Here is a 27,570-nt window from a genome sequence, read left to right as displayed (position 1 = left end):
AACGCCACGTGGACGTCAAAATAGTTTTATACAGATATTTGATCTCGGTATACAGGTAAAAAACAGGCGGCGGCGGCTGAGGGCAGAGCCCGGCCCAGCCCCGCGCCGCCCCCTCCCCTCCCGCTGCCAGGAAAGGGCGATTCAAGTCCCTTTGAAAATGTACATTTGAAGGCACAAGTGCACGGAGCGACAGCGACAGGGACGGGGCCCGCGGGGCCCGGCTCCTCGGCCCGGGGCGCGGATGGACGGACAGACGGACGCACCGAGGGCACGGGGAGCCGCCCCTGCCTTCCCAAAGTACCCAGGAACAGCCCCCCGGTGCTGGCGAAGCTCCGAGCACGGATCTGGAGCCAGAGCCAGGCACCGCCCTTGGTCCTGCTGTGTAGAAAAGTCTCACACGTTTGCAAAACATCTCAAATCCACGCACCTTAAATATACACACCTACTCCCGGCTAATTCCGAAATGCGCTCTGGGGAAAAGGGCCAGTTCCTAACAGGACTTATTGCTACAGGGACAAAGCAGGGCCAGCTCTGTCCATTACCTGCTGCCAGAGCAAACAAAGCCCAAACACAGCCCTAAGAGCCATTTGCAAATTCGATTTTAAATAAAACCTACTGAGTCTCTTGTTAAAGGAGGAACAGTTCAGAGATGAGGCAGGATTAATGCTACTTTGTGCTGGTGTCCTAGAGCCTGTTACACGTGGAAAAGGGACAAAAAGGGACCAAACCCCATCCCCTGCTCAGCACAAGGAGCTGGGAACAGGCACAGAGATGTTCATGGCTCCTGCACAAGGCAACCAGAGCAGTTCTTTCCCAGCAGATGTGGGACAGGAGCATAGGGAATGCCCAGGCTCCTCTCCCTGTTCCCAGCACACCTCCCCAGCCACACCTTGTGTTTCTTGCAGTAGAATGTCCTGTGGAACAGGGAAGGAGGTACACTGGTGTCTGAGGGTTCTCTCTGTCCCTGCACAGAACCAGCTGAGATGATGACCATGGCAGCACAGCCACAGGCACATGGTTCTGGAAGGGCATTTCCACAGGTAGAGGTGAAGAACAGCTTCTTCCCCGGGTGACATGGCCCAAGAGCCTTCAGTGGGGCTGTTCCCCCAGAGGAGACCAGGTCAGAGCCCTGCAGAGCAGACCCCGTAAGATTTTTGGGTGCAACCCACCCCCCCCACCACAGATACCACGTGCAGGTTTCACCAGTGAACATCCCCAGGCCTCTGGAGGACAGAGCAGCTCAGGGCAAACTCGAGGCCTAAGGCTCCTGCACCCCAGAAATCAGGTCAGTGGGGCAAGAATTAGAAAATGAGCAGCAAGAAAATAAGTGCCTATTCCACTCCCAGCCTTCTGCTTCTGCAGAAAGCACAGAACATCAGAGTTACATAAAGGCTTTGGAAATCAAGCGTTTCAACCATTCTTTCCTTCTGGACATCCCTTCTATTCCCCACAAATCCCATGTGCCTTGGGGATGTGTGTGCTGCAGCTCCTCTTTCCAACCTCCTGCCGAGTGCTACCACAACAGAATTTGGCTGCTTTTTCCCTTCTCCCTCAGCACAGTTCAGCCCTCCCTCACTCCTTGCACCACAGCTGCAGCCACATCAGGTGGAGCTCCTGCTCCACACTCCAGGGATGCTGCAGGAGCAGAACAGAGCCAAGCCAGCAGGAAATTTGCTGCCTGCCATCCCCAGAGCTCAGTGATTAAATGGTACTAAGTGGACAGTGGCAAATGGTGCAAGTTTTCTTCAGAATTTAGCACCAAAGTTGGGCCATGGATACTCCCATGACCTCTCCCTGCTGCTCCATTAAGCTTAAATATAAAGCAGTGGTCAGATTTCACTGTTTCCTCCTGAACAGTGGTGGATTTGAGCAAAACTGATAGAAGTTTTCTACAGATTAGTGAATCCATTTGCTTAGAACAACCTTCCAGCTGCTCTTTCAGACACTGAGCTATTGGAACATGAACATGAGACCCCAAAGCCAAGCCTATGACACAAACAAAACACAACCAGGGTGATGGGGATAAAGTTTCTTTGCTCCCCAGAAGTCAGGAGCAGCAGCATGGCAGAGCTGGCAGGCAGTGGAGCTCGGTCAGAGTTCACTGAAGCTCTGACTTTCTCCAGCTCACATCAACAGCGATGTCATCTCCCCCAGCCCTAAGGATGCCAAGTCATTCCCTGAAACTAGTGACACATTAGAGGTGCTCCACAACCATGAGAGGTGCAGATCACAGCAGGCCACAGCAACCCACGGTGGGAAAAGCTCCAAGGGAACAGCTGAGAATCAAAGGGGGTTTTTGGGGGCTTTTTTTGGGGCTTTTTCTGAGGGCTGCTCTGCAGAATGTGGAGCCACTTGAAGGATCTGGCTTCCCCCAAGCATGTAGTGGAAAACATGAAATCAAAACAGGTTTCTCACCCTTTTCTGGAGTGTTGTGACCACGACTCCATGCAGGTCTTGGAGCACTTCCCCACCATCTGCTCCCTGTGCTGAGATGCTGGGGAAATGCTAAGAGCTCTGCTGGTCACCCTGTTAAAGCTGCCTTTCAAACCACATCATATAAACCTCCAGATCTTGACCCAAAAATGTAACAAACCATGTCCTTATCTCAGAAACAGCCTCCAGCACCCACTAAGTGCCTGTACACAGGAACAGAGCAAACAGAGGGAAGTTGGGAGCTGCCACCCACCCCTCTGGAGGACACATCCCGAAGCTAACATTTCAAAACTGAACCACAGGGATCGCCCCCCACCACCGGGTCTGGTCCATGGGAACCTCCTTTCCTGCCCTGGAGGTGTCAGTGTTTGCTGGAGTACAGTGTTTCTTCCTCAGTGTCTGTTTCATCCTGGAATTCGTGGCTCAGGAGGGATTTCTTGGAGCCAGTGGACATCATGCGGATTTCGTCCTCGTAGTCGTCGTGGTGCTGCCGGAGGCGGTGGAAGCCATCCTTGTGTCTGTTGGACTTGATGGAGCACACACACCAGATGATACAGGCAGTGAGCACCAGGGCAGACATGCTTGCACCTGCCAGAAAGAGGACACCAAAGTTAATGCCATGTTCCCCCATGCCAGAGGTTCCCAGGCTTGCCAGCATCTCTCTTCCCTCCTACAGTCACAACCACTTCCTTCACTTCATTGTGACCCTGCTCCTTCCTCCTAGGCCACAGAGGAAAGGAGAACTGCTCCCAGAACAGGACACACTCCATTTTCTGTGCCTGAAATCTAGGAGATTATCACTAAGCTGCACTACAGACCACTGGGTCTAAACTCCCACACACCTCTCCTCAGCAGCTGCCACCTTGACAAAATAAAATAATCTCTTTATGCTTACCTGGTGTCACACCACCCAAAAAAGCCTTGAAGAAGCAAGATCTAGCTCCCAGATATGCACACAAGCTTTCCCCGTTCCAAACATCTCAAAGTACATTTTGGACCCTCCAAATCCCTGCAAAACACTCTGCTTCCTCCCTCCCTCCCTCCTACCAAGCAGAACCAAGGGCTGTTGGACCAGTTTGCAAGGACAAGGGTGTGTTCAGAAGGGAAAGCAGGAGATGGCTTAAACCTGCAGGCTGCTTCCCCAGTTCAGTGGAGCATCTCTGTCAGCATGAACTGGTACAGAAAGCAAAGCTCAAAGTTTTGATAAAAAGCATCACTGTACCTGCAACAGTTATAACCAGCTCCCTTGGCAGTCCAAAAATCCTGTTTTCTGTGTCAAATATTATGAACACAGAGCTGGGTGCATCATCACGTACAAAGACCTGCAGAAAGACAGGAGAGGTAAGATCATCTCAGAGCTTGGGGATCCAGACAAGAGAGACACTTGTCATCTGCCTGGTCCTGCCCTGGTCGAAGAAAAGTGCCATGGAAAGAAAAGGTACTCTGAAAACAACCCTGCTGTGCTGGGAAGTTGTTCTCCATCCATTCTGTCAAGGCAGAAAACAGCTCCTGATGGCACAGAATCAGCAGCTAAACACAGGCACAACCAGGCAGAGCCCAAACAGGGAAGTTTTTATGTGACAGGGAAAGGGGGAATAACTCCAACATGGGCATTCACGTACCTTGACGTGTTTCTGCTGGTACCCACTGGCTATTGCATCAATGCTGTGAAAACCTGGAGCCAGGAGCACGTGGAAATAGCCACCTTCTTTAGTGTAGACCCTCAAGCCTTCATTTAGAACAATGGCAGCTTTAGAAATTGCCCTGCCACTCTTGTCTTGGACAATGCCGTGCACTCCCTTATGGACCTGAAATAAAGCATTTCAAGCACTTTATGTTCAGATCCAAGCTTATGGTGCATCTGTAACTAAAATGGGACCTATTTTCCCTCTAAAACACAGCTCACTCTCCATCCCTGACCCTCACAATAAATAACAGAGCAAGGCAGCACAGCACAGATGTTTAACTCTTGTGTCAACACGTGCCCTGGTCACTTGCTGCCTCTGCGCTCAATCCATTCCTCATACAGCCTAAATCATGAACATCTGTAATTACACAGCACCAACAAAACCACAAAGACTCTCCATGCTGTTTCTCTTCCTCTCCCCCTCCCCACCACTTTATTCCCCACCAGAATTTCCTCCCTCAGACTGCAGCTCACCTCCACAAGCATGCTAAGGAGAGATTTCCTGTGGTCTGCCCACAGGCCAGGAAGCTGTCCAGCACTGGGGAAGTAGCAGCAGCCTGTATAAACAGTGATCTCAGGACAATGACCGAATGTCACACTGAAATCCTGTAAAAAACAAAACCACAGTTACAAGAAAAGCGGTATTAAAAACATCTTTGCAAAGTGCAGCTGGAGGTGGGGAAGTTTTGCTCAGGCATCAGAACAAATATGTTTTTTATTGGTTGTTTAGCAGAGATGAAAAGCCCAGTGCCATGCAGCAGTACCTTCATACTTCCCAGGTGACTGTGCCATTCTGAGCCACGGATCACTCCACCAGGAATATTCTCATCTGTGAGAGCAAAAACACAGCTGTCAGCCAGAGCTGGCCCAGCAGAGTCTGCCACGAGCTGACAGGGGGTTAAAGGATTCAACCCAACATACCTGACTTATTTGGACAGCCTGGCTGGCCCAAATGCATCACTGGGTGGTTGTTTGCATATAGAGATGCCAAATGCTTTAGTGTTTCTTTGTTCTCCACTGCAGTGAGAAAAGTGAGACTTTGAGCATGCAACTCTCATTCCCTGCAGGGGCAGATTCCCATTTTAACCCCATGATCCTGTACTAAATGGTGACTCATATTGTTTCAGGAGCATTCCTATTTCCTCTAACAATGAGGGGCAGTATCAAAAGCAGACTTTATACTGGCTCTGGCAGAGGAAAGGTTGAAATACTGTTGTAGGCATAGAAATGGTATATGTTCTGATCCCTAGCTGAACCCTGTGAGGTTGTACAGCTTTACTTACAGACTGTCTACTCCACACACAAAGGGCTGAACACAAAGGAGGCTACAGAACACCATGAGCACAAAAAGCTCTTACAGCCCGTGGTCACATGAACCTCTGCAGAGACAGCCCGAGGGGAACCAGGCAATTGGTCACACCTGACTGTGTTGGCTTGTCATAGGGGTAAGTGACAAGCAGAGATCCTCCATCCAGAGCAACAGAGAGGCTGAAATCCTGCTTCAGTATCAAATTCTCCATGATGGCTTTGGTCTCAGGTTCTCGTGCTGCTGAGTACCGGGTGTAATTGCCTACAAATCATAACAACAAACAGAAAAGGGAACTAAGAACAGTTTAAGAGGTGTTTGAGAGGTCAGATGTACATCCTTTATGTCTGAAATTAGGTCTGCTGTATGTATTAAAAGGCATCTGTTTCATCTCAGCAGATGCACCTGACTGATCAAGTAAAGCATAAAGCACCCAGTCCACACTATCTATGGGGGGAATTCATCTGCAAAGCTAAATGCAGTATCCCCAAGCTATTTCCTTTTGTGTTCCAGAGGCTATTTTGTATGTTTGCTCACAACAATGTCACAGAATTGACATTTTCTTAAGGAAGGAGTTGGGATGATCCCAGCCAAACTTGGGCAGAGAACATTTCCTTCTCAGGAAGGGTGGGCTGATACAGTGCTATGGATACAGTTACATGGAAACCAGAAAAGCATGAAAAAAGGAGACTGTTTCTGGGGAGCATGAACAGAGGGCATTTTTTCCAGAGATGAAAGAAATCCATTAAGAGTAAAAACACATCAGGTATTATCTGACCTCTCAGATTCCTAAATAACTCTGCTTTGTTTCTTGCACATAAGAGACTGCAAACTGCTGTCTGTAAAGAGGATCCAAGCTTTGGAAGCTTCCCAGCAGCTGTGCTGCCTGGAGCAGTGCCTTCTTTACAGGCAGACCCTGCAACCCAACGACTCCACCCAACCATGGGGCAGCTGCTTTACTTGTGAAATCTGTGTCCAGATCTTTGCCATGAGCATTGCTCTGGCCTATCATCGAGGTGCAGCCTCTCTCCTGCGCGATCTCGCGTCCGTCTGGGTTCAGGGAAGGCACAATCACAATCCGTGTCCGGTCAATCAGCTGAGCAAAAGGAGAAACAGCACAAAGGGCAATTAGTAGGGTTCATTTGCCTGGATCTGAACCTAAGAGCTGCAGTTTGAGGTTCCCACTTGCCCCATGGATCGCACACGGAATTACACATTCCATTACAGGGAATCACCGCAAGCCCCCAAGGCAGTTTCGGCAAAAGGAGTCTCTCCCAGTGAGCATTGTCGTCTCAGGATACAGCTGGAAGGCTCCAAGGAGGTCTTTTGATTGGCCTCTCACCTTTGTAACAGCAGCATTCTTCTTGTAGTTCATGCAAAGGAATTCTGCCAGTGTCAGGAGCAGCTCAGTCCCAACGGGAGCATTTCCATGAATACCGGCAACAAAGCGGATCTTGGGCTCCTCAGGCTCGGACTCGTTGGGCTTGTTGGAGATTTCAAGGGACCAGATCTGACGGAACTCAACGCTCTGACCCAAACTGCCAAGAGATGGGAAACGGGAGTGTCAGCTCAGCAACAGAGCTGCAACTCCAGCCTGACCTCCTGGAGAAATCCCGGTGTGGAAAGGAATTGCTGCCAGCCTCCAGCGGAAGGCTGCAAAGGCAAGAGAAACACAACCACATCAGGGGGGCAGATGTGCAGCAGCACTGAACAGAATTCACTCAGAACATCAGTTTGAACACCAGCATCGGGGTAAGGGTGTGTCCAGGTCCAGATGCACAGAATATCCAATATTCCATACATCTCCATACAGCCTATGAGATGACGATAAATGTGGAACTGCTGGATCCTCTGTGCTGCCAGTGGTGGGGTTTGTTTCTTTTTTTCCTTCAGAGCAGGATACATCTGGACATCAAACTAATTTATAAAGCAGGACAAAAGAGGCCTGTTCCCAGTAATGCAGGAGCTGTTGCTACAGCCATGCCATTAAGTTGGCAAACTGAGTGCAGGGAAAGCAGGGAACAGGCTCAGGGCTGATGCAACTGCAGGGACAATAGAGGCTACAGATCAGCAAAGCAGCCTTGGCACCAGCAGGGACAGCACATGAGCACATTGTGCCTGGTTACAACAAGCAAATGAGGCCCTGGGACAAAGGGATTTGTGCTTTCTGAAGCTGACAGAGGGTAAGTGCTACAGGTCACAAAGGAGAGCAGAGGATGGCAGCAGCTGGTCTTCTGCAGCAGGGCACAGACCTTGGCTGAGGGCAAGCTCACACAAAAGTGTCCTGGCCCTACTGAAATAAAATCTGGAGGCAGACAGTGAAAAAAGGCCATCTGAGATGTGTAAGTCAAATCTGGTCATTTTTGCTGGGGACTCTTCAGCAGGGTGTCAGAAAGGATTTAAAAAGCAGACAACATAGTACGGAGCAGAGATATGTGCAGAAGTCTGGGATATCAGTGCTGGGAATACTGCCAGTCCCAAGCATCCCAAGGGAACTAAGTCAGGAAAAAACACATGGATGCACGTGTGAGGCCCTGCAGCCATTGCTGTGCCATCATGTCCTTACACGTGGTGCTCCCTCCATCTCAGGGAGCACAGGGAAGGGAGGGATGAGCTCCCCATCTCTGCACTGCGTTCATGGCTAACAACTTCACAACATCCCTAGCCCAGGCTGCTGCTTTGTTTTCACCTGGTGAGATTTGTGATGTGTGGGTAGTTCAGGTAGAGGCCTCGGAGGAACTCAGAGAGGTCCTTGTAGGGCCGGTATCTGTACGGAGCCACATCCCTGGAGGAGGTGAGCAGGAGCCGCTCCAGACCATTCTCAGCAGAGAGATCTTTAATCAGGGTCTCAAACTCCTTCTCGTTGGGGTTGCTGGTGTCTGGGGTGTTCAAGACCAGCACCTTCCCCTCCTCCACTTTGCTGTCTGTCCGTGAAAGAGTGAAGTTGACCTGCACCCCACCTTTGCTGTCAACTTCCACCACCTTAGTGACTGGATCATACCTGTCCAGGGAAAAGAAGGTACAAGAAAACATCAGGCATGTGAAACCTTGGACAACAAGCCAGCCCTGTTCCTGACTACACACCCACATGGGAGTGCTACTGCTCCCCTGCCCACAGTGAGAAGCACAGAAATGAGGAGCAACAACAGCTCAAAGGGACGTGGGAATGGCAGGAGGACAGGGAACAGCTCAGGGCCCAACATGGCATTGAGCTTTTGGCTCAGGTGTTGCAGGGCATGACTGGCAACACAACGAGTCAGGCTGCTTTAACACAGAATTTTGGCAGCATTGAAGTGATCAAGGCACTTCTGTGGCAGCTGCCTGGAAAAGAATTTCTCCTAGAGACACCAAGTTACCCACTCCTAAGAAGGGAAGACTGGGATTGTACACCAGTGCCAGGTGAGCAGTCTGACCCAGCAGTAGCCTCACGCTGCTATCTCTGCACAGGCCAGAGGGCAGGAGAAACGCCTATGCCTACGTGTGCTGTGGGCAGGCAGAGGTGATGGAATATTCCTGAATGGGAAGTCAGTCATGCAGCTGTTTGCTCCTTGTGCTGGGGCTTGCTCACCCTCGGGCAGACGCTGTGATTTTGTACATCCCTGGGACCAGGAGGCGCCAGAAGTCTCCATCCTTGTAGGTGGTCACTGGGTGGTTGATGTCGGCCACGCTGATGGTGGCATTGAGGATGCCCCTCTTGTCCACAGCATCCAGCACAAAGCCCCAGACACCCTGGTGAACCTGCACAAAGGAGCTCTGCTGAGTGCCAGCCCTCACTCTGCCTCCCACCCCTCACGTTTTCAGCATTCCCAGAGGAGCAAGATGATCCAAAAGGGTTCAGGTTAGACTGGCCAGCAGCTGGCGTGGACAAAGATCACCTGATGAGTACAATGAGCAATTGTTTGGCTCAGGGTGTCAGCATGGCGCTCTCTGCTCCACACCTTTGTTTGCACACCCCAGGTGTGCAGCACCAGCCCCACTCAGACAGGAACAGAATATAAAGGACATTCCAGCCTCAGGAAACCCAAGGCAGTGGTACATAAAAAGCCCCCACCTGCATCCTCTGGATGCTACTTCCATATAGATTTTTGGTATATTCAGAAGAGAGAGTAGTTCAGACAGGTTCTGAGAGGGGTGATTTCTGTAGAGCAGGTACCCAGTTTGGCCAGGGAGCAGCATTTGCAGATCACCCTGTTCATTCTGGTTTGTCTAAAGCAAACCCCAGAGGGAGCTGACCTTGCCTGAGGTCAAAGCACCTCACCTGTTTCATGAACTGCAGCAGTGACCGCCGGTTCTGTGCCCAGTACTTGGGCAGCTCCTCAGCTTTTGGGTATTTCACACAGCCCAGCTCAATGGTCACTTCAAAGCAGTTTGTATGTAAGTAATTCCAGTCTTGCATCCCACCTAAAACAAGAATGTAAAACAAATTTTGACTTCTGAAGTACCATGGCTCAAAAAAAAAAAAAAAAATCAGATACTAGAGAAAGATGAAGTACAAACTTGAAGGGAAAAGCTTTTACACAGGGCAGGATTCAAGCTTCAAAGGGATGCCAAAGGAGCAGACAAGTAACCTTCCTCCTCGTAAATACCTTTCATGCTAATAAAGTGCTGTAAAATTCTATGAAACAGTTTTACTAATAGCCAGAGAAACTACACTATAAATTCCTTCCCCCAGGAATAACTTCATCAGGGTACATTATTTAAGAGGTTATAAAAGAAACCTCAGTCCCATTAATCTGAGCTGACCAATGCAGAGTTCCTGACTGATCAGACTAAATTATTTAAGCTGCACATGCATTAACTTGAAGACAAACAGCACAGGAGATTTAAGGTGTCCTTTACCTGGAACGTTGTACCACTGAGCCCCGTTAGTGATGCCATGTGGGAAGTACTCAGTGGGGTACATATCCTTACAAGGGCTTCCCTGATACATCTCTGCATTTTCCTGTAAAACAAGATGCAACATGTGAAGGTGAGCCTGCACTCCACAGCCACAGGCACTCTTGTTCTCCCCTTAGTCACACATTCAGGGTTACCAAACACAGACGTGTGTCTGTATCGCTGCAGCGCCGACTGCTCCCACACCCAACCCCAGTCCAGAGATATCCTTGCTCTCCTCCCAGCCCATGAACAGCATTTTCCACCACCCTTAAAAGTGCCTGCACAGAGCCCTCCCCCCTCACTGCCTGCAGACAGAGCATGCTGGGCATCACTCATGGAATGGGACCCTCCAGTAGGACCCTTCTGCTGCCCATGCAACAGCAGGGGCTCACCCACAGAGCCTGCAACCACCTCTACCAGCTGCTCAGGAGGCTCCCTGGAAGCTGAAGAGGAGTTTCCCAGGAGTCAACCCAGCAGAATGTACCCATTTTCCTGTTAGAGCTTTACCTTGGAGTAGGCAAGTGCCAGCTTCTGGAACACAGCATCATCTGGGGATTTACTGTATATGGCTATTCCTTGTTCATCGTCATCGAAGGGGTAATTAACCACCAGAGAACCTGCAGGCAAAACAAGCTGTGGCTCATACTTGTGTGCTTTCCCAGTCATCCCTCAGCATAACAGGGGAAATTTTTCCCCAGCAAGTGCCAAGTCTTCTGTTTCTCAAGACTTGGCATTAAACAAAGCATTAAGCTCAGTGGATAGCAGACACAGAAGCACAGGAAGAGATAACACCACACCTCGTTGGGAAGGAGAACCAAAGCCACGACAACATCAAAGCTTTGGCTCTTACATGAAGGAGGGCTGAGCACAACCACATAATAATTGCTTTCACAGAGAAGTGGAAGCAAGGGGAGGAATTTCCTGGAACATGCATGGTGCTTTTGACACAAATGATGCAGTTTTTCAGCCTTCTGGAGTTTACTGCTGAAGGTTTCCCCAAGGAAGCTGTACTAATAGCACTGTGAAACCCCAGACACCACTGCAGCTGGAGACCTGCCAGCCCCCTCACACCCACACACCATACTTCTGCACTACAAACCAAACATGCTGGCAACAAAGCATCCACCTGCAAGTTACCACAGCTACAAGCCAGCAGACAAACTGTCTAGGGAGTTAAGCTGTAATACACAGAGACTTAATTTAGAACACTCCAAAAGGAGAATTAAATTACTGCAAATGTCTTCGTTCCACCATGCCATTCAAGGCAGGGAACCCTCAGGATTACATTCACTTTATAAATGCTGTGAAGCCTTTAACAGCCACAGCTCTGTATCCCATTCCCAGACCATCTGCTGACAAGGGAGTCCATCCCCATCTCCCAGATGCTCCCCTTCAGAGAACTGGTTGGGATCTTCCCAGCAGCCGCCTCAACTCCCTACAAACACGTTTGGGGACACAGTTTTCACCCTCTGTTTCCAGTTCCTGCTCCGTCTTGCAGCATGAGAGCTCCTCAGTGCACACCTAGAACACTGTGGAGACATCCCTGCAAACTCCCATCTCACAAAGCCCAGCACAGAGGAAGGAGCTTGGTTTGGATGTGGTACCTCCGTGCAGGTTTGCTGAGAGCACAAACGGGTAAGACTTTAGCCAGGCCATGACCGCACGAGTTTCTGGCTGTGGAGGGTCTGTCACATGGACAAACTGATCTGGGAAGTTCCTGTTCAGGTCATAGTTGTTGCTGTTGTTTCTGCCAACAGTACCTCCTTTGTCTCCTGAAAATGAAACACAAGTTCAGGCTCACACCCTGTGAAGAGGTTTCAACCTCTTATTACAGAGTTTACAAGTACCAGTTAGTGAAGAGAGCAGAGAGCACAGCAGTGCTGGCTCCCTGCACCCAGAAAGGGGCACCCAGGCCCTCCCCTGAGAGTGGCCTGCTCTGTGCAGCAGTGCCTGGGGGCCCTTCCCGTGGCTGTTTGCTCAGGCTCTCAGGGCAGTCAGATGAGCAAAGGCACTGAACCATGAACAATCTCTGCAGCCGGATGTCATGACCACAGAAACCTCAGAGCTCACCTTCTCAAACCAGCCAGACAAGTTCTTTGTTAAACCCAAGCAGAGCTCTGCTTCCAGAAAGGGATTCTGGACAGTCTCTGTTCTGCCAATCTGCAAGAGCCATATAGTTCCCTGAAGGATGTTTTTGCCAGTTTTAACCTCATTATAAAAATCTATGTTATCCTTGGACAAGTGCTCTGCAGACAGCCTGGCTCCCACACTACAATTACTAAGAGAATGGACCAAAGCACAGCAAGCAAGAGCTGTGTCAAATAAATGTCTTTTTTTAAAATAAGCCCTGGATTAGCCACAGATCATAAAGGGACCCAAACAGGGGCAGCTCACAGCACTGCTGAAGTATAAGAGCTCTCCCCAACAGCTTCCAGCATCCATCAATCAAGGTCCACCCACTCATCCCACAGCACACACCAAGTCCCTTCCCAGCCTCCCTGTGTGGAGAGCACTCCTGCTCCCACAAGGCTTCCAGATTTCCCAGGGATTCCATGAACCCAAAGGCTTGTTCTGAGAGCTAGAAACCCCACAGATATTGATACAAACAGCAGTACCTTCCTGGGATTTCTCATAGCCATCAGGGTTCATAGATGGCATGATGTGGATCCGTGTGCTCTGGACCAAGTCAGTCACTTCAGGATCTGTGCCGAAGTTCTTGCAGAGGTACTCGATGAGGTTCAGGAGAAGCTCTCGTCCCACAACTTCATTCCCATGCATGTTACCGATGTACTTGAACTCTGGCTCGCCTGCAGACACAAGGTCACACCACAGAGACAAATTATAATCACTGTGTTACAGCCTGGAGACACCTCACCACACTGAGCATTGCCCTCCCAGGCTTTCCTGGAGGGCATTTACCTAAAACTCACACTTCTGCTCCCACAACTCCAAAAAGAACAATGTCTCAAAGAAGTTTCTTGGTCCTTCTTCCCTAGAGCTCCATGACCAGCACAGATGTCCCCAGCAATGCTCTTTAACACAGTACCACCCACTGCACTTGCACTTTCTATAAAAGATACAAGGAGCAGCTCAGTCTCTCAAGAGAGGAGCCAGCTCTACACTCCTTTTTGCTCTGCCTCTCCCAGCGTAGAGGGTCTGTCAGCTGCATTTGTGCCTCACTCAAATGGATTTCCCACATCACCTGCTTCGTGGACACCAGGGTTGTCAGAGATCTCCATGACGTAGAGCTCCCGCAGCTCCACAGACTTGCCCACGGAGTAGAGGCGGGTGATGTTGGGATACTCGTTGGCGTAGCGCCGCAGGAAGATCTCCATGTCCGAGAAGTGGTGGTGGCGGAAGTCCACAGGTTGGATGGGTTGATGGACAGAGGTTGGATTTGGGGCCTCAGCCTGCACAGAGGTGGGGGTGATGGCAGTGACAGGGGAAGGCGCTGCCGTGAGCTGTGTGACATTAGGAGTTGGTGGCATCACAGTCGGCTGCAAGGAGAAGTTCACTTCTGTTGCATCTCCCTCCTTCACCTCGATGTTCTCTTTGGTCACTGGTGTGTAACTGTGGAAAAAACAACTGGCTTCAGCAAGAAGGCTCTGCAGAACAGAAGACAAAATTCCCTGCAGTCCCTCCATCACTCCAGACTACTCCCCCCAGCCCGAACGCACTGGGACGTTAATGACTGAGATTCACAGGGACCGAGCTGATGGGACTCATCCCACTGCCACCAAACCCAGCTCCACTGCTGTCCTTGCATGGCTTAGCAGGGAAGAAGCCTCAGGTGTATCACAGAACTGGCCATGGGGCAAGTCACACATTCACATGCAGGCTTGGGACAACACAAACTCCTGTTGGGGTCACCCTATTCCACTTCCTTCCTTTGCACAAAAGATGCAATTTGATACAAGCAGTCAAACAGAAGTTGACAGAAATTCTGTGCATTCAAAAGCACCCTGAGGGGTGCAAATACAGCTGCAGCTCTGAGCTGAAACCATTTACTGCTGCAGCTTCTAGCCAAGTCCCTTAAATACACAAGGCGTTTTCGACGGGGGGGAAATCAAGAGAAGGAACAGGAGCAGTTGGCAGTGTGGGCACAAGCTGCCACAGAGACATTACCCCATCACAAAAGCAGTCACGTTGTAGGTCCCAGGCACCAGCAGCCGGTGGAAATCACCAAATTTCCCTGCTGTGATGTTATGAGCAATACCAGCAACGGCAATGGTCGCATTGTCCAGGCCAGCTCCTGTGATTGCATCCCTCACAAAGCCCTTCACGCCAATGTGGACCTGAGGGGAAAAAAAGCAAGGGCCTGGCTGAAGGCAGGCAACATCAGGGGAACTGTGTCCTCAGGCAGCAATGTCTCTGCATGACTGAGGCAGATCTGCACCAATCAGTCCCTCTAACACTGCACCCCACAAGGCTCCTCTCGGCAGAGCTCTATTATGGGGCATGTGGGAGCTGTGGCAGAACCACAGAGAAACACAGCAGCTTTGTAGCCACCCACCTCCAAACAGCAGCTGCAGCATCTGTGTTACCTCACACAGCAAATGAAGCCAGGAGGGCACCTGAACACAGTGCTCCCAGCCCACCATGGACACACACAGGTTTCACAGCTGCCACACCCACACCCAGCCCAGCCCTCACTACCTTCTCAATGAAAGCCAGGAGAGATTCCCGGTTGTTCTCCCACTCCTTTGGAAGCTCGGAAGTCGGTGGGTATTTGCAGCAGGACAGCTCCAATGTGATCTCAAAGCAGTTGGCCCACACGTAGTTGTAATCCTGCATTCCACCTGAGAGAAGGAGGCAAAGACATGTTCCAAGGGCAATGCACACACATCCCACCATGGGATGCTATTTCTCCTTGTCCCTCAGCCCCATATGGCATCTCCCCAGGATGCTGCCCCAGCTCCAGAGTGAGCAGCTTAAGGAGAAAAGTCAGGTCAGATTATCATGACAGCCTATGCTGTAATTGGAACATTGGGCCATTCAGATCAGTCACAGCCAGCTCAAAGTGACAGTCCCTTTGTCTCACAGCTCCATCAGCTGAACTCTCTCAGCACAACTCTTGGGAATTCATACAGGTTCATTTTACATTGCAGACACAACAAACCCAGTGTGCCAGGACAGGTACACCAGACTGAACATTCCAGCAGCCAACTCCTTCCCTGTGCATTCCAAGCTACCTCAGATTTGTGAGGTCTGCCTGCAAGAGAGGTGACTTCACTCAAAATGACTTTGAGGCCTTTGATCCAAAAGAACACCAGACTATCAACTTGGGAGTTGGCAGCTCAAATCTGCACACCCGAATCAGTTTCAAGGAACACACAATTGTTCTCCCAAAAGCCTCTTAGCAAAACTCTGGACAGGATGAGAACAATGCTTCCCCTTCTCTACTTCCTCAGCTGCTCTTTTCTTCCAACTCCTTATCCAAAGGTCTATACCTGAGAAAGGTCCACCTGGGAAAGTCTGAGAAACTTGTTCTTGGCCAAGTCACCAGCCTCCTCCCACGCTTCCTCTGTAAGGCAGCAGTTTCAAATCATTTTAAGGATGTTGCAACACCTGGAGAGTTTGTTAGCTTAGTGCTAAACCAGCCAAACCTCAGTGAGCACCAGGAAACAGGAGTGCACAGAGCTGTTTCCCAGTATTAAGTTCATCTTACTGTTTTTGCCCTTCAGAGAAACCACAGGCACTGCTATGAAACAAAAAAGTCACCTTGTCCCAGCAAGTGTCCTGACCCCATTCACTGAAGTTTATATCCAATGCTCAGCAAGCAAAGCTGTTCCTCAAACAGGACTGAATCACACCAGCAGGACTTGGCGACTGCAGGTATCAACACTCATGATCTGGAGCCCACACTTGAGCATGCTAATGAAGACTGCAAATGTTCAGCCCTCTATACACTACTGGGAGCTTTCAAGAGTAAAAAGGACATTCCAAAACACCCACATGTTTGTGAAAGAGGTTTCAGAATCACCCTGCTAAACCCCACATGACAATAGCCAGATGACCACATGAAAGGATTGCTCCCACCACCTAATCAGGCAGTTGTGTCAGTAAGAAAGACACACCACACTATGTTTTTTGTGTGCTGACAATGTCTTCTGGCTCCCACAACCTTATTTAGTTATAACACAGGCAGACTGGTGTGTCACAGCCTTGGCCACCACTTCCTAGACAGCTCCATCCCAACCTGTACAGCAGCGCCTGCAACGAGAGCCCTGAGACCTCCACACCAACAGAACGACTCCCACCAGGGTCACCTGGATACAGGGGCCCAGAATTTCCTCTGGATGAGTTGAGGGAGTTGAACTGACTCTCAGAAGTCCCTCTGTCAGAGAACAGCAATGCATTTTCTCCACAGGAGGCAGATGCCAAGTCCAGGACAAGAAAAGCAGAGAGCTGTGGCAGATATCATGGCACCAGACTGCAAAGCCCCAGCAAAACGGTCTGCAAGAAATGCAAATTTTGTGCACCCATCCTTTGCTTGGCCCACTGAAGTGCTGCATTAGTGCTGTGCCAATAGAGCTCATTTACTTTGAGCAGTTTCCTAACCATTCACAAGCCCTTTGAAGTGAGGGACCCTCTGTGGCACTGGCAGAATGGATCAATACCCTGATGCAAACACACTCCCTGGCATTGGCAGGGGCTGTGTTCATGCATGGTCAGGAACAGGGGGAAAACAGCAGCACTTGACCAAGCAGAGGAGGCTTCTAACAGAGGTGGTGGCCCAAAAGGTCAGGGACCACTGCCCTGAATTCAACAGCCCCACTGCAGCTGGGTAAAGCAGGGATGGACCGACAGCATAAAGCAGGATTTAGAACTGGCCCCTGGGAAGATGTGTGGGATGGTATCACAACAAAGATGTCCCAGTTCCTCTCAGTTCTCCTGGGAGTGTGCTGCTAAGGGAGCACGGAGCTTCCACTGTAACAAATCAAATGTCACTTGCAGCCAGAAGGAGAGCACTGCAGCCTGTGCACGGGCTGACATCAAAACAGGAAAGAGACTTTTCTGTCCAGCAAAAGGGGGCCACAAAGTGTTGGAGGACTTTCCAACTCTCAAACTCAGTTCAGGGGGTTAGAGAAACAAGGCCTGTGAGTCTGATCCACCCCCAGCTTCATTCAGCTCCTGTTACCAGGCTCAGAACAGGCATGCACAGCAGGCTGCTCTCTCACCAGTAAACACCACGCCGAGCGAAACGATCTGCCAGCCCATAACCATCTGCTCCTAGCAGGACGTTAATGCATTTGAAAACATCCATACGTAAACCAGGGCCATTATGAAACATATTTAGTGCTTCATCTGCCATTCAAGCAAATTTAGGACAGATGCTCACCCATAATAGAGCAGCAACAGACTAAATTAGAGCTTGCTACACCAATTCTCGTAAAACTGTCTCTTGGAGAAAGTAGTCCACTGCATTCTTGAAAATTTGGATTGTATCCACTGCACATATTTGGCCTTCACATGGCTCTTTTGCAGAGCAGGACAGTTATTTTTACAGCATGTGGAACTACATATTTTCCCACATACCATCTGCACAGCCTCCCGTGGCTGTGCAGAGACCCAGAGAGGTAAAGAGAGACCTGTACTCAGCCGGCCATTAGCAGGGCACTACAGTCATGGAGCAGAGCAGAAAATACACACCTGAGGTAGAAAACTGCCAGACTACAGTGCTTCTATTCTGTTTGGGTAATATCTGGGATAACCTGTTGGATTTACTTCAGCATTTTAATCATGGGGTGTCTTTTAGCCTGCACTGTGAAAAGCTTCAGCCTCCCCATGAGGCACCATTCCCCTTTTTGTCAGCGAGCAGCTTAGTGTCACAGCAAGTCAGCCCCTGGCTGGCAGTAGGTCACAGAAGCGCTCAGAACAAACCTCTCTCCTGCTCTGACCCACTCCCTGAGCATCAGGACTGCACTTCAGGCAGGGATACCAGACCTCCTGCAGCACAAACACTGCAGAGCTCCCACTGACAGGGGGGCCTCTGCTCCCTGCCAAGCTCAAACCAGGAGAATGCAGCTCTCCAGAGTCAAGCCTGAGGATCCAGATACCATAAATACTCCACGTGCCAGGAGAAGCCTGTCAGGCCAGCCAAGAAGGACTCTATTTTCAAACTGCACTATGCAGAAAACTAATTCCAGCTCTCACTGGAGCAGACATCAGCAGATAAGGAACCTGCAGCTAAGTTAAAGCAGAAAAACGGTCACGTCTGCTCTGCAGAGGGAGCAGATGGCACCAAGCAAGCTGGAGACATGACTCAATACACAGCTCAAGTTGCTGACTCTGCTCAGAACTGATTGTCTCATAGCACAGGACTGAGTGAGCACCAGCAGCAGCACCAAGCAAGCAGAGGAATGTTCTGGTCCATTAGTCTGAAATCATTAAAACTCAGAGGAGGTGAGGTTTGGGCCTCCAACTGCAGCAGCTGCATGACCCAGAGCAGCCTAGCCTTCTCCTCAAAGAGAAGGGCAGAGCCATCCCAAAGGCTGCACCAGCACAGCACTGCCCAGCAGTTCATGACAGATGTGAAAAGAGGCCTTAGACACTCAAACCACCAAGCCAATACTGCTCTCAAGAAAAAAAAGAACTGCAGCAAGACTTTTATGAAAATACAAGCACATAAGTGCAGCAAATTGTGCATATCCCCAGAAAGACATGGCTGAGAGCTTCTATGAGAGCTCACTCTGTAAAGTGCCTTCTGCCATGCCCAGGAAACAGAGGCCACCACAGTGATGCCACACTGTTCTCAGCACTCATTTTAACTGCTTTGAGCTGGATGTCATTAAAAGCTGGTTGGAAGCTCAGTGTGGCTGGTAACCACAGCCAAAACAACCCAGTAAGCACACAGGTAACCTAAATCCACTTTCAACCTCCCAGTAGAAGTGCCTCCCAGTAGACACCAGAAACATCTCAAACACTTGGACAACAGAGTCAAGCTAGCAAGAAAATAACTTTTAGGAAGGGACTGCATGTAAAAACAAATTTTCCAAGGCTGCTCACAAAACATGCTCATGCTGAATTTAGTTTTTGATCTGGAGGATCTCTTAACAACACAAAGTCAAAGCACATCCTGCCCACAGATAAGACGAGAGCGGTTTCTCAACTGCTCTCTGTACCCCAGCCCAACTTTGCATGTACTCCCTTGATCTGAACCAGCCACTTGGTAGTTAAAACCCCCAAAGGCTAAAAAGGAAGAGAAAGAGCATGAACACCAGAGACAGCCTCTAAAAAAGCATCCCAGTCACCAACCTGCTTATCTACAGCAGCTGGAATGCAGGAGCCAAATTCAGCTGTCTGGCAGAGATCCATCTTTGTGCACACTTGACCTTAGCAATTACTCTCATGGTTTGTACTTGCCACCTCGATCTGACACATGTAAGAGGCTGTTTGCAAACTCAAATGGAAGCTAATGGAGTCTGGCACCAGCATAAAATTGAACTGGTAACTCCAGGACAATGAATCCCATGGCAGTTTGCTCTCCAGCATGTTTGATTTCACATGATAAAATGTGGCAGGAAAATTTCCACCTGTTGAAACACTGTGTTCTCATTTCTTTGTTTTTACTGGCTTTAGTTCACTTGGAGCCTGCAGGAGTCTCTGCTGGCACAGCCTGATCTGGAGGCCTCGAGCACGCGCCCCGCACCACTCACAGAACCGTGAGCTCTGGTTATCTACCTCTAGAGCTCAGCTCAGGGACTGGGATCTCCCCAGCCTCATTTCACCACACATTTCAGTTCTGCAATCACTGGGAAAGGCCTCCTGATCCAAGCATGAGCCTCCACAGTCCCTGGCACAGAGCTGAGCAACTCGGATGACTCAAAACAGCCTCTCCGAGGGTTTTGCTGCTTCTGTCACACCACTTACAACTGACTCCCCTCTGCCTGCTGTTCATCCACTACTAAAAATAAATGTTAAAAGCTGCAACCCCGAAGGGGTGAATCGACACAACATCAAACTACATGTGTGGTACTGGTCAGTTCACCTATGATCTCCCCAGGTTACACTTTACACAAATTCCTTGGCTCTGGGGGAGCTGCTCCAAAGGCTGCTGTCACCCTCAGCAATGCTCCACTCTACGAGTCCACATCAGTGCATCCTCCCTGCAATCTCTGCCCCTGAGTTGCCTACAGCCATCCGTGCTGAGCCCGAGATTGTGGCATGTCACAGAGAAAGGGTTCATTTCTGCAGAGACTGGGTGCTGGAGGCTATTGGATAAACACAAACCACAGCGATGGCAGCACAGAGCAATCTGGTCTACAGTTCACACCTTTTACTTCCTCTGAAAGGAAATGTTGCCATTTCTTTGCCCTGCTGGTAGAGCAAAGGCAGCCTGGAAGGTTCACACACCAGTGCCACAGCCACCAACCAGGAGGATGAAAAAGTCATCCCTGCAGTGTAAAATGCTGCTGTCTGGGGTCAGGAGAGCACAGACCCAAAGCTCTGGAATAACTTTCCCTTCAGAGCACACCCAACCCACTTCATTACAAGGACAGAAGACCTCAGAGCTGCAGTTAAACCTCCCAACTGAGGTGTTGGCTGATAACAACAGCCAACACAAGGCAGCACAGATCATCCAGGATATCCTGTTCCCTCACAAGCCAAGTCACCAGATTACACAAACTTTCCTCCTGCTGGACATCTCACAGCAGAAGAATGAACCTTGAGCCAGCAAACACGAGGGCTGGTATGCTCAGCAGAGTAGAGGGAAGGAGACAGCTGGTAGAGAAAGAGATCAAACCACATCTTATTTGAACACGACACCTTATTTGCCCAGTGGAATCCAGGGGAATGATTCAGCCACTGCTAAAAACCAAGCCTTCCTCTTCCAACTCAGAGATTACGTGTTCAGGCCCTATAATGGACCCCTCTCCAGCCTTCCCAAGCAAGCTGGATGCAGGATTAACACAGGACTCTGCTGCAAAGCCCATGTTGCAGAAAGACACTGTCTTACTAGAAATCGTTAAGCTGTAAGCTCTGAAGGATAAACAACATTGGCTGTCACTGCTTGCTCAGCACTTCTGCCATCATCCCTCAGCCACAGCGCAAGGGAAGGCAGAGCAGCAAAGCAACACAACTTCTTGAGACCATTTCTGCAGCTTTTTTGTTGTGTTCTCACCACAGAAGTTCCTGCCCTGTCTGGTGAGGCCGTGGCCGTACAACATCTGCCGAGGGGGCACAGCAATGGGGTAACTTGGGAGCTCTCTTTTCCATGAGAGTTTCTCATCACATAAATTATTATTTACATTTTCAACCAAACCAACACACACAGAGCCACTGCCTGGCTGAGCCAGGCTAGTAACCTCCACCTGCACAGGTAGAGTGGTGGCACCAGGAGGTAACTTGCTCCTTTTCAGCTCACTTCTATATGCAGCTGCCTAATGGAGGGATCAGGAGCTGTCCTAGAGGCTCCAGCAGGCCAAAATTCAGATGCCTTCTAGATCTCCCACACTGGTGGATGAGAACAGGTCATGCAGGCTGTCACCCTCCACACAGGTCTAAGAGTAGACTAGTCCATGGAAAAGCTGCCAACCCCACTTCCAGCAAGAACTCCTTGGTTAGCTCAGACCACGTATCTAAATTTCACATACTTTTACAGCAGGCTATTCTATAATCACAAAACTACAAATTCAGAAGTTAAAAGACTTCTCACAGAACACTGGCATTGGTTTAATACCTTTAGCATAACTTCCTCTTTCCTGTATCAAAATTTAGCCACCATCAAGAGACCTACAAGAGTTCATTTGGCAAATGAAGCCTCCCACGTGCAGGACAATTCTCCACCACCTAAGGGGGTCAGGAAGAATCCTCCATTTTGCTGGGATCTCTTCGCTACAAACATCTCCCAAGCTGTTACTCATCAGCTGGTGTTCCCATGATGCCACCTCTCTTCATTTCAAGCTGCTAGAAGACATTCAAAGCTAAAAATATCACTTAACCCACAGCCCTTTCCTCTGTGACAAACACCACCAGTCTCAGGTGAGCACAGCTTACCTTCTACGTCGTACCACTGGGCACCATTCGTGATGCCATCTGGGAAGGTCTCTCCCTCCTCTCCAGGGCAGTTGGGTTTGCCAGTTCTCATGATGGGGTGATGTGATGCATAAGCTTTTGCCAAATATCTGAAGACTTCATCATCAGCTGATTTACTGTAGACTCCTGTGGGCCTGTGCGTGGGAGAGTCATCGTAGGGGTAGCTTGCCACCACGGAGCCACCATGGAGATTGCCAGAGAGCAGAAACCTGGGGTTGGGAAGGAAAGGGAGAAAAAGTCATACTGGAAACATTTCAACAGGAAGTTTGCTACAGCAACCCAACCAGTTATTCTGCTGCTTCCCCACCCAAACCACGCTCTCAGGAGCCTCCAAACTTTATTTGGGATTAATGAGGCAAAATGCACACACTGGACGTGGAATCAACTGGACCCTGCTCCATCAGCCCTGTGCAGGGAGCACACCTGGAGCTGCAGCTACACCAAGGTTAAGTTAACAGACATGCACCTGTCTGACACTGAGTCAGCTACTGTTGGACATGAAACCCTATCCTGGGAGACGTGTTCCAGCCTCCAACACAGCCAGCAGCATTGTCACAGGGACTGAACAGCGTCCGAGTGGGAGCACAGTGGGGAAATCTGCAGATTTTTGCAAAAACCCAACAACTCTCAGGGCTGGCTGAGTAGCTCCCCAAACTGACATCTGGCATTTCTGGAGATGGAACAAGTTTTTTGCTGCAGTCTAAGAGCAAACCCCAAACTCAGTGACACACAAGCAGTGCACAGCTCTTCATCGAGATGAGTACGCCTGGTACATGCAACAGACTCAACTCACAAATAAAATCTGGGTGTGAGACAGAGCTGTTAAAATCCCAAGGCAGACAATACAGCAGGGCATGCCCCATATCCCCTTTCAGTTTGATCACAGGCAGCACAAGCATTTAAACGAATCCCAAAGGTAATTGTCTCTGTTCTTCCTCTTCCCACCAAACACAGCACTGAGGGGGGAAAAGAGCTCTCCTGTGTATTTGCTCAAATGGGATTTGGTTTCCAAGCAGAGGTAATGTGACCAATACCTTTACCTTGCTTAAAATAGTGCACACAAATTGCATTACACCCACTATCTCCCTTTTTAATCAACAGTTCTGTTTACCCGTTCATTTTTCTATCAGCAGTTATGTTAGTCTAACAATTACACCAGTATTAACTGGTGCTGCCAGGCAGAAGGACGCACAAAGCACCACGTTCTTCCTGTTTCACCCTGGCTGACAACAAATCCCACCTCAGGTACTAAGAGAAAAAGATAAAATAAAAGCTCAAGGCGTTTTCAAAATTATATAAAGAAAGCACATGAGTTTCCCTAGTAACTAATTTTGAGCTGAACCAAATCTGGAGGGATTTTAGTGCAAAGTGCTGCACCAGAGCTGTCCTAAAGGACTGTTAAGACAAGCAGTTACTGGTGAAGTTCCTGAAATTCCTCTGGAGCACCATCCCCATGGGCCCTGCCATCCACCAAGTTGTAATAACGATCATTTATTCATGTAAATTTTGTTTCCTAAACATGAGCAAACATTATACAATGCTGAAGGTTGTGTGCATTGGTTGGAGTCAACCAACAGCCCTAGAGTGCACTGTGGCCACCAGTAACCCCCTCTCCATCTCTTCCTATCCCTGTTCTGGGAAGAGGGCCACAGTTTGCTGCAGTGCATTGCTGCTTTCTCTGCAGTTTCCCACGGTTGGTTGCACTGACCTTTGTGGTCTGGACCTTACACAGTTCTCTGAAGAACACGTGGCAAATGAAGAATCAATGCCCAGCCTGGACACTGCACTTTCTGGGGCTGCCCCAGACCCCCACATCAGAGCTGGGCTTTGAAGGCACCATCTCCCCTCCTGGGCTGCCCCCACTCCAGGCACAGCAGCTTCCCACTGTGCTACCCCTTAGGAAGGGGAGAGCCCGACAGGTCAGCATAGATGCTCGAGGCTCAGTCCCACGTGCTTCAACTGAACAGATGGGAAAGGTGGCTGTAGAAACAGGGCCTGTCTTTGGAAATGCTGCTGCATAGAGCATTATTTCTAAATCCAGGGAATTTTCCATGGAACACAAAGATGAGGGGAAGGCCTATCCAACACAGTTTTATTCACGTGGTCGTACACAGACCAGCTGCATACTTAACCCCAAATATTTCCAGCATCCCACAGCTTCTGGAGAAAGCATTACTGGCCCTAAGAGCAAGACCCACGGACAAGATCACAGTGAAGCAGGAGAGAAGTTTCCAGCCACAAGCTCGGGGAGATGGGACACATGCAGACGGCCATGGAGGCCAGAACATGTGGGCGTGTACAGGGCACAAGCTGTGCCCTGCGGGGCTAGTGCAGCTCCTTGGCAGGTGCACAAAAACTGGGGCCGCCAAATGCTCTCCCCAGCGCAGGATGGTCCCGGCTGCGATGAAGAGCCGACGGAGGGAGGCAGGCTGCGGATAAACGGGTGGGGAAATTACCCCTCCTTTCCCCCAGGCCCTGCCGGGAAACACCGGGAAGGGCTGGAAGCTGGCTGACACCCCCGGGGAGCGAAGCCAAGGGTCTCCGCTCCCCGGAGCGGCGCGCCGGGCAGGGGGGACCGGGCAGCACTCACCTGTTGCGGCGCATCCAGTCGATCAGCGCTTGCACCTCGGGCACGGGCTCCAGGTTGGGCTCGGCGTCTCCGAACTGGTCGGGGAAGCTGCGGTTGAGGTCGCGGCCGTGGCTGTTCTCCCGGCCGCCCTCGGCGCCGCCGCCGCAGTTGCCTTCTTGGGCGCGCTCGAAGCCGTCGGGGTTGAGGCTGGGCAGCAGGTACAGGTCGGTGGTGTTGAGCAGGCGGACGATGCGCTCGTCGCCGCCGGCCCAGCCCCGCACCAGCTCCCAGGCCAGGCGGAGCAGCAGCGGCCGCGCCAGCGGCTCGTCCCCGTGCATGTTCCCCACCAGCTTCACCTGCGGCCGCCCGGGCAGGGCAGCGCCGCCGGCAGGCTCGTCGGGACGCTCGGGGCCCAGCCCGGCCGTGAGGCGCAGCACCCACAGCGGCCGATTCTCCACTGACTGCCCGATGCTGAAGAGCCGCACCAGGCCCGGGGGGGCCGCGGCCGCCAGCGCCCGCAGCGCCTCACCCAGCTCGGCCGAGTGCAGGTACCGCAGCGCTTCGCCGGGCGCCGCCGCCGCCGCCTCCGCTTTCTTGATGTGGGGGCCGCGGGCCGGGCTCTGCAGCGAGGGCAGCGGCGGCAGCAGCAGCGCGCAGAGGAGCGGCAGCAGTCCCGGCATCAGCCGGAGCCCCCGAGCCGCGCTCGCCATAGCCCCGCGCACGCCCCGGTCCCGCCGCGCCGCGCCGGGTCCCGGCGGAGGGGGCGGCGGCGCTGCCCCGGGGGGCGGGACCCGCCCCGCACCCGCCAATCAGCGGCGGCCGCAGGGGAGGAGCCGTCCGGGCGGGGCGGTGAGAGACCAATGAGAGGCGGCGGGGGCGTTACGTCACCAGGGGTGAGTGTCACCGTGCGCCGCGGCGCCCCCTGCCGGCCCCGGCGCTGCTCCGGGCCCGGCCCCGCCGTGGGGCTCAGCGGGAGCGGAGCGGGGCCGCTCCCGTTCCCCGCGGAGGGGGCTCCGAGGGCACGGGGGCTTCCGTCCTCCCTCGGGACAACGCGGCCTTTGGCTCTCCGCACTCGCTGTTTGCCCTCACGAACGCCTCCGCATGAGCTGTTCCACGGCGCTCACCGCTGCGCGAGAGGTGAATAACCCAACAGGGAGTTCTTGCGCACAGGGGGACAAACAGCAGCACCGGGCGATGCCCCAGTACCTCGGAGGGGTCACGACAGATCCCTCGTCTCCAAGGAGGTCTTCCAAGCCGGAACACCAGCCAGGGCCTGGGGAGGAAGGACGGAGTGGCCTTTGCCTGGGCACGGTGACAAGGGGTGGGTCACGGGACACGAGGTATTGCTCCTGGTGCCTCCGTCTTCCTGGCGGGAAGCGCATGTGGCCGGCCCTGAGCGAGCTGCCTGCTCCGATCGGACCTCTGGGGATTAAAGTAATTCTAACAGCGTGATGTTGCATTGCATGTGGCTGTGACTGCAGAGCCATGAGCCTCAGAAGAGATATAAACAGTACTTTGGGGTTTCCTCCATCTAATTCTCTTTGTGAGGCAGGTGAGATGATAAGGACTAAAGGCAGGACACCTTACTCTGCAAAAATCACCTTGCAATCCATAAAACAGTGAAAGTCTCCATCTCTGACAGCAGATTCCTGTCAATTGTGTTTAACTTTTCAGTAGTATCTCATGTGCACATCTGCTTCCCAGCTCTGGCATTTCCTGTTGGAGACACAAGCCCCACGTCTAGCACATAAAACTGATTTTCAGGGGAACCATCTGAAAGTATGACTCCTTCATCTCACGGCGTGGCATTCCGGGATCCTTTGCGCAAGAGATCAGATGATGCAAACTCGTGTGTGAGCCAAGCATGGTACAGCATCAGAAGAGCCCCAAGGAGAGGGAGAGTAAATTGGCTTCTCTTTATTGGGGCTCATCTGTGCTGCACAATCTTTAGGAGAGGAAGAAGCAGGAAACAGGGGTTATGCATCAAAAGGATGTCCCAAATCAAATGAAACTGGAAAAGCCAAAAGACCTCGGACATCAGGATGTTCTTAAACCAAAAGGGAGAAGGAATGTCATGAGGGAATTTAGCTGTCTTGGAAGTGATCACCACTATATAGCTTTAAGTCCTCAGTCTGCAAATGAATTGCTCTGGATTTACCCAGAGTAACTGAGCTCATTTCCCTTTTTAGCCGATAAAAGCCCAGTTGTCTGGAACTCCAACAGGCCAATTGTAAAAGCAGCATGTGGCAAAGGCTGATGAGTCACCAGCTCATTTGCTCAGCAGCCAGTAACAACAAACCCTTCACATTTCCTTAGGCCAGCCGAGGAGAGCTCTGACTTCCACATCCCTGGGAGAGCAAATACGCAGGTTGGGGACTGATCTGTCTCCTCCTTCTCTTCCTCCTCCCTTTCCTCTTCCTCTCCCACCTCCTCATCTCTGCTTTGTGCCAGTGCTGCGGCACTCAAAAAGGTGGTTACTCAGGAGCTGGGGCTTTTGCCTCACCACACTCCACAGTGCTTCCAACCATGGGGCAGGACGGTGATTTTCTCCTGAAGATCGGCAGCAAATGGTTCCCCATGAACTGGAAAGATGGAGTAGCTCAGTCTTTGCAGATTCCTCGCAGAGGGAGCGAGGGATGACCCCACAGCAGGGAAGTT

The 27,570-nt window shown here is 51.1% G+C and overlaps 1 protein-coding gene across 1 annotated transcript; it reads right to left on the bottom strand.

Annotated features, from left to right (window-relative positions):
* Positions 1-9: 9 nt before the first annotated feature.
* On the bottom strand, positions 10-25,669 carry CPD (carboxypeptidase D). The gene is made up of 21 exons (XM_069033102.1): positions 24,934-25,669; positions 22,305-22,552; positions 14,961-15,103; positions 14,430-14,599; positions 13,507-13,874; positions 12,920-13,111; positions 11,909-12,076; positions 10,812-10,921; positions 10,266-10,368; positions 9,685-9,827; positions 8,995-9,164; positions 8,116-8,427; positions 6,769-6,964; positions 6,387-6,522; positions 5,541-5,690; positions 5,042-5,137; positions 4,885-4,949; positions 4,595-4,726; positions 4,056-4,241; positions 3,656-3,755; positions 10-3,021 (listed from the first exon to the last, which is right to left on the bottom strand). Exons 1-21 carry the CDS (start codon positions 25,620-25,622, stop codon positions 2,795-2,797), a joined length of 4,104 nt encoding a protein of 1,367 aa, XP_068889203.1. The 5' UTR covers positions 25,623-25,669; the 3' UTR covers positions 10-2,794.
* Between the last annotated feature and the right edge of the window lie 1,901 nt (positions 25,670-27,570).

Source organism: Aphelocoma coerulescens, chromosome 19 (assembly GCF_041296385.1).
Source record: "Aphelocoma coerulescens isolate FSJ_1873_10779 chromosome 19, UR_Acoe_1.0, whole genome shotgun sequence".
NCBI lineage: Eukaryota > Metazoa > Chordata > Aves > Passeriformes > Corvidae > Aphelocoma > Aphelocoma coerulescens.
The sequence above is the reverse complement of the archived record's forward strand: the minus strand, read 5'-3'. Positions and strand labels throughout refer to the sequence as shown.

Bases quoted from the DNA above. Each gene is read 5' to 3' on its own strand.
- CPD (XM_069033102.1), bottom strand. From the start codon at position 25,622: ATGGCGAGCGCGGCTCGGGGGCTCCGGCTGATGCCGGGACTGCTGCCG. The intron at 15,104-22,304 runs GTAAGCTGTGCT...TCCTTCTCTCAG, and splicing joins CCAGTGGTACGACGTAGAAG to GTGGAATGCAGGATTACAAC. The intron at 5,691-6,386 runs GTAAAGCAGCTG...TATGATTTGTAG, and splicing joins TCTGGACACAGATTTCACAA to GCAATTACACCCGGTACTCA.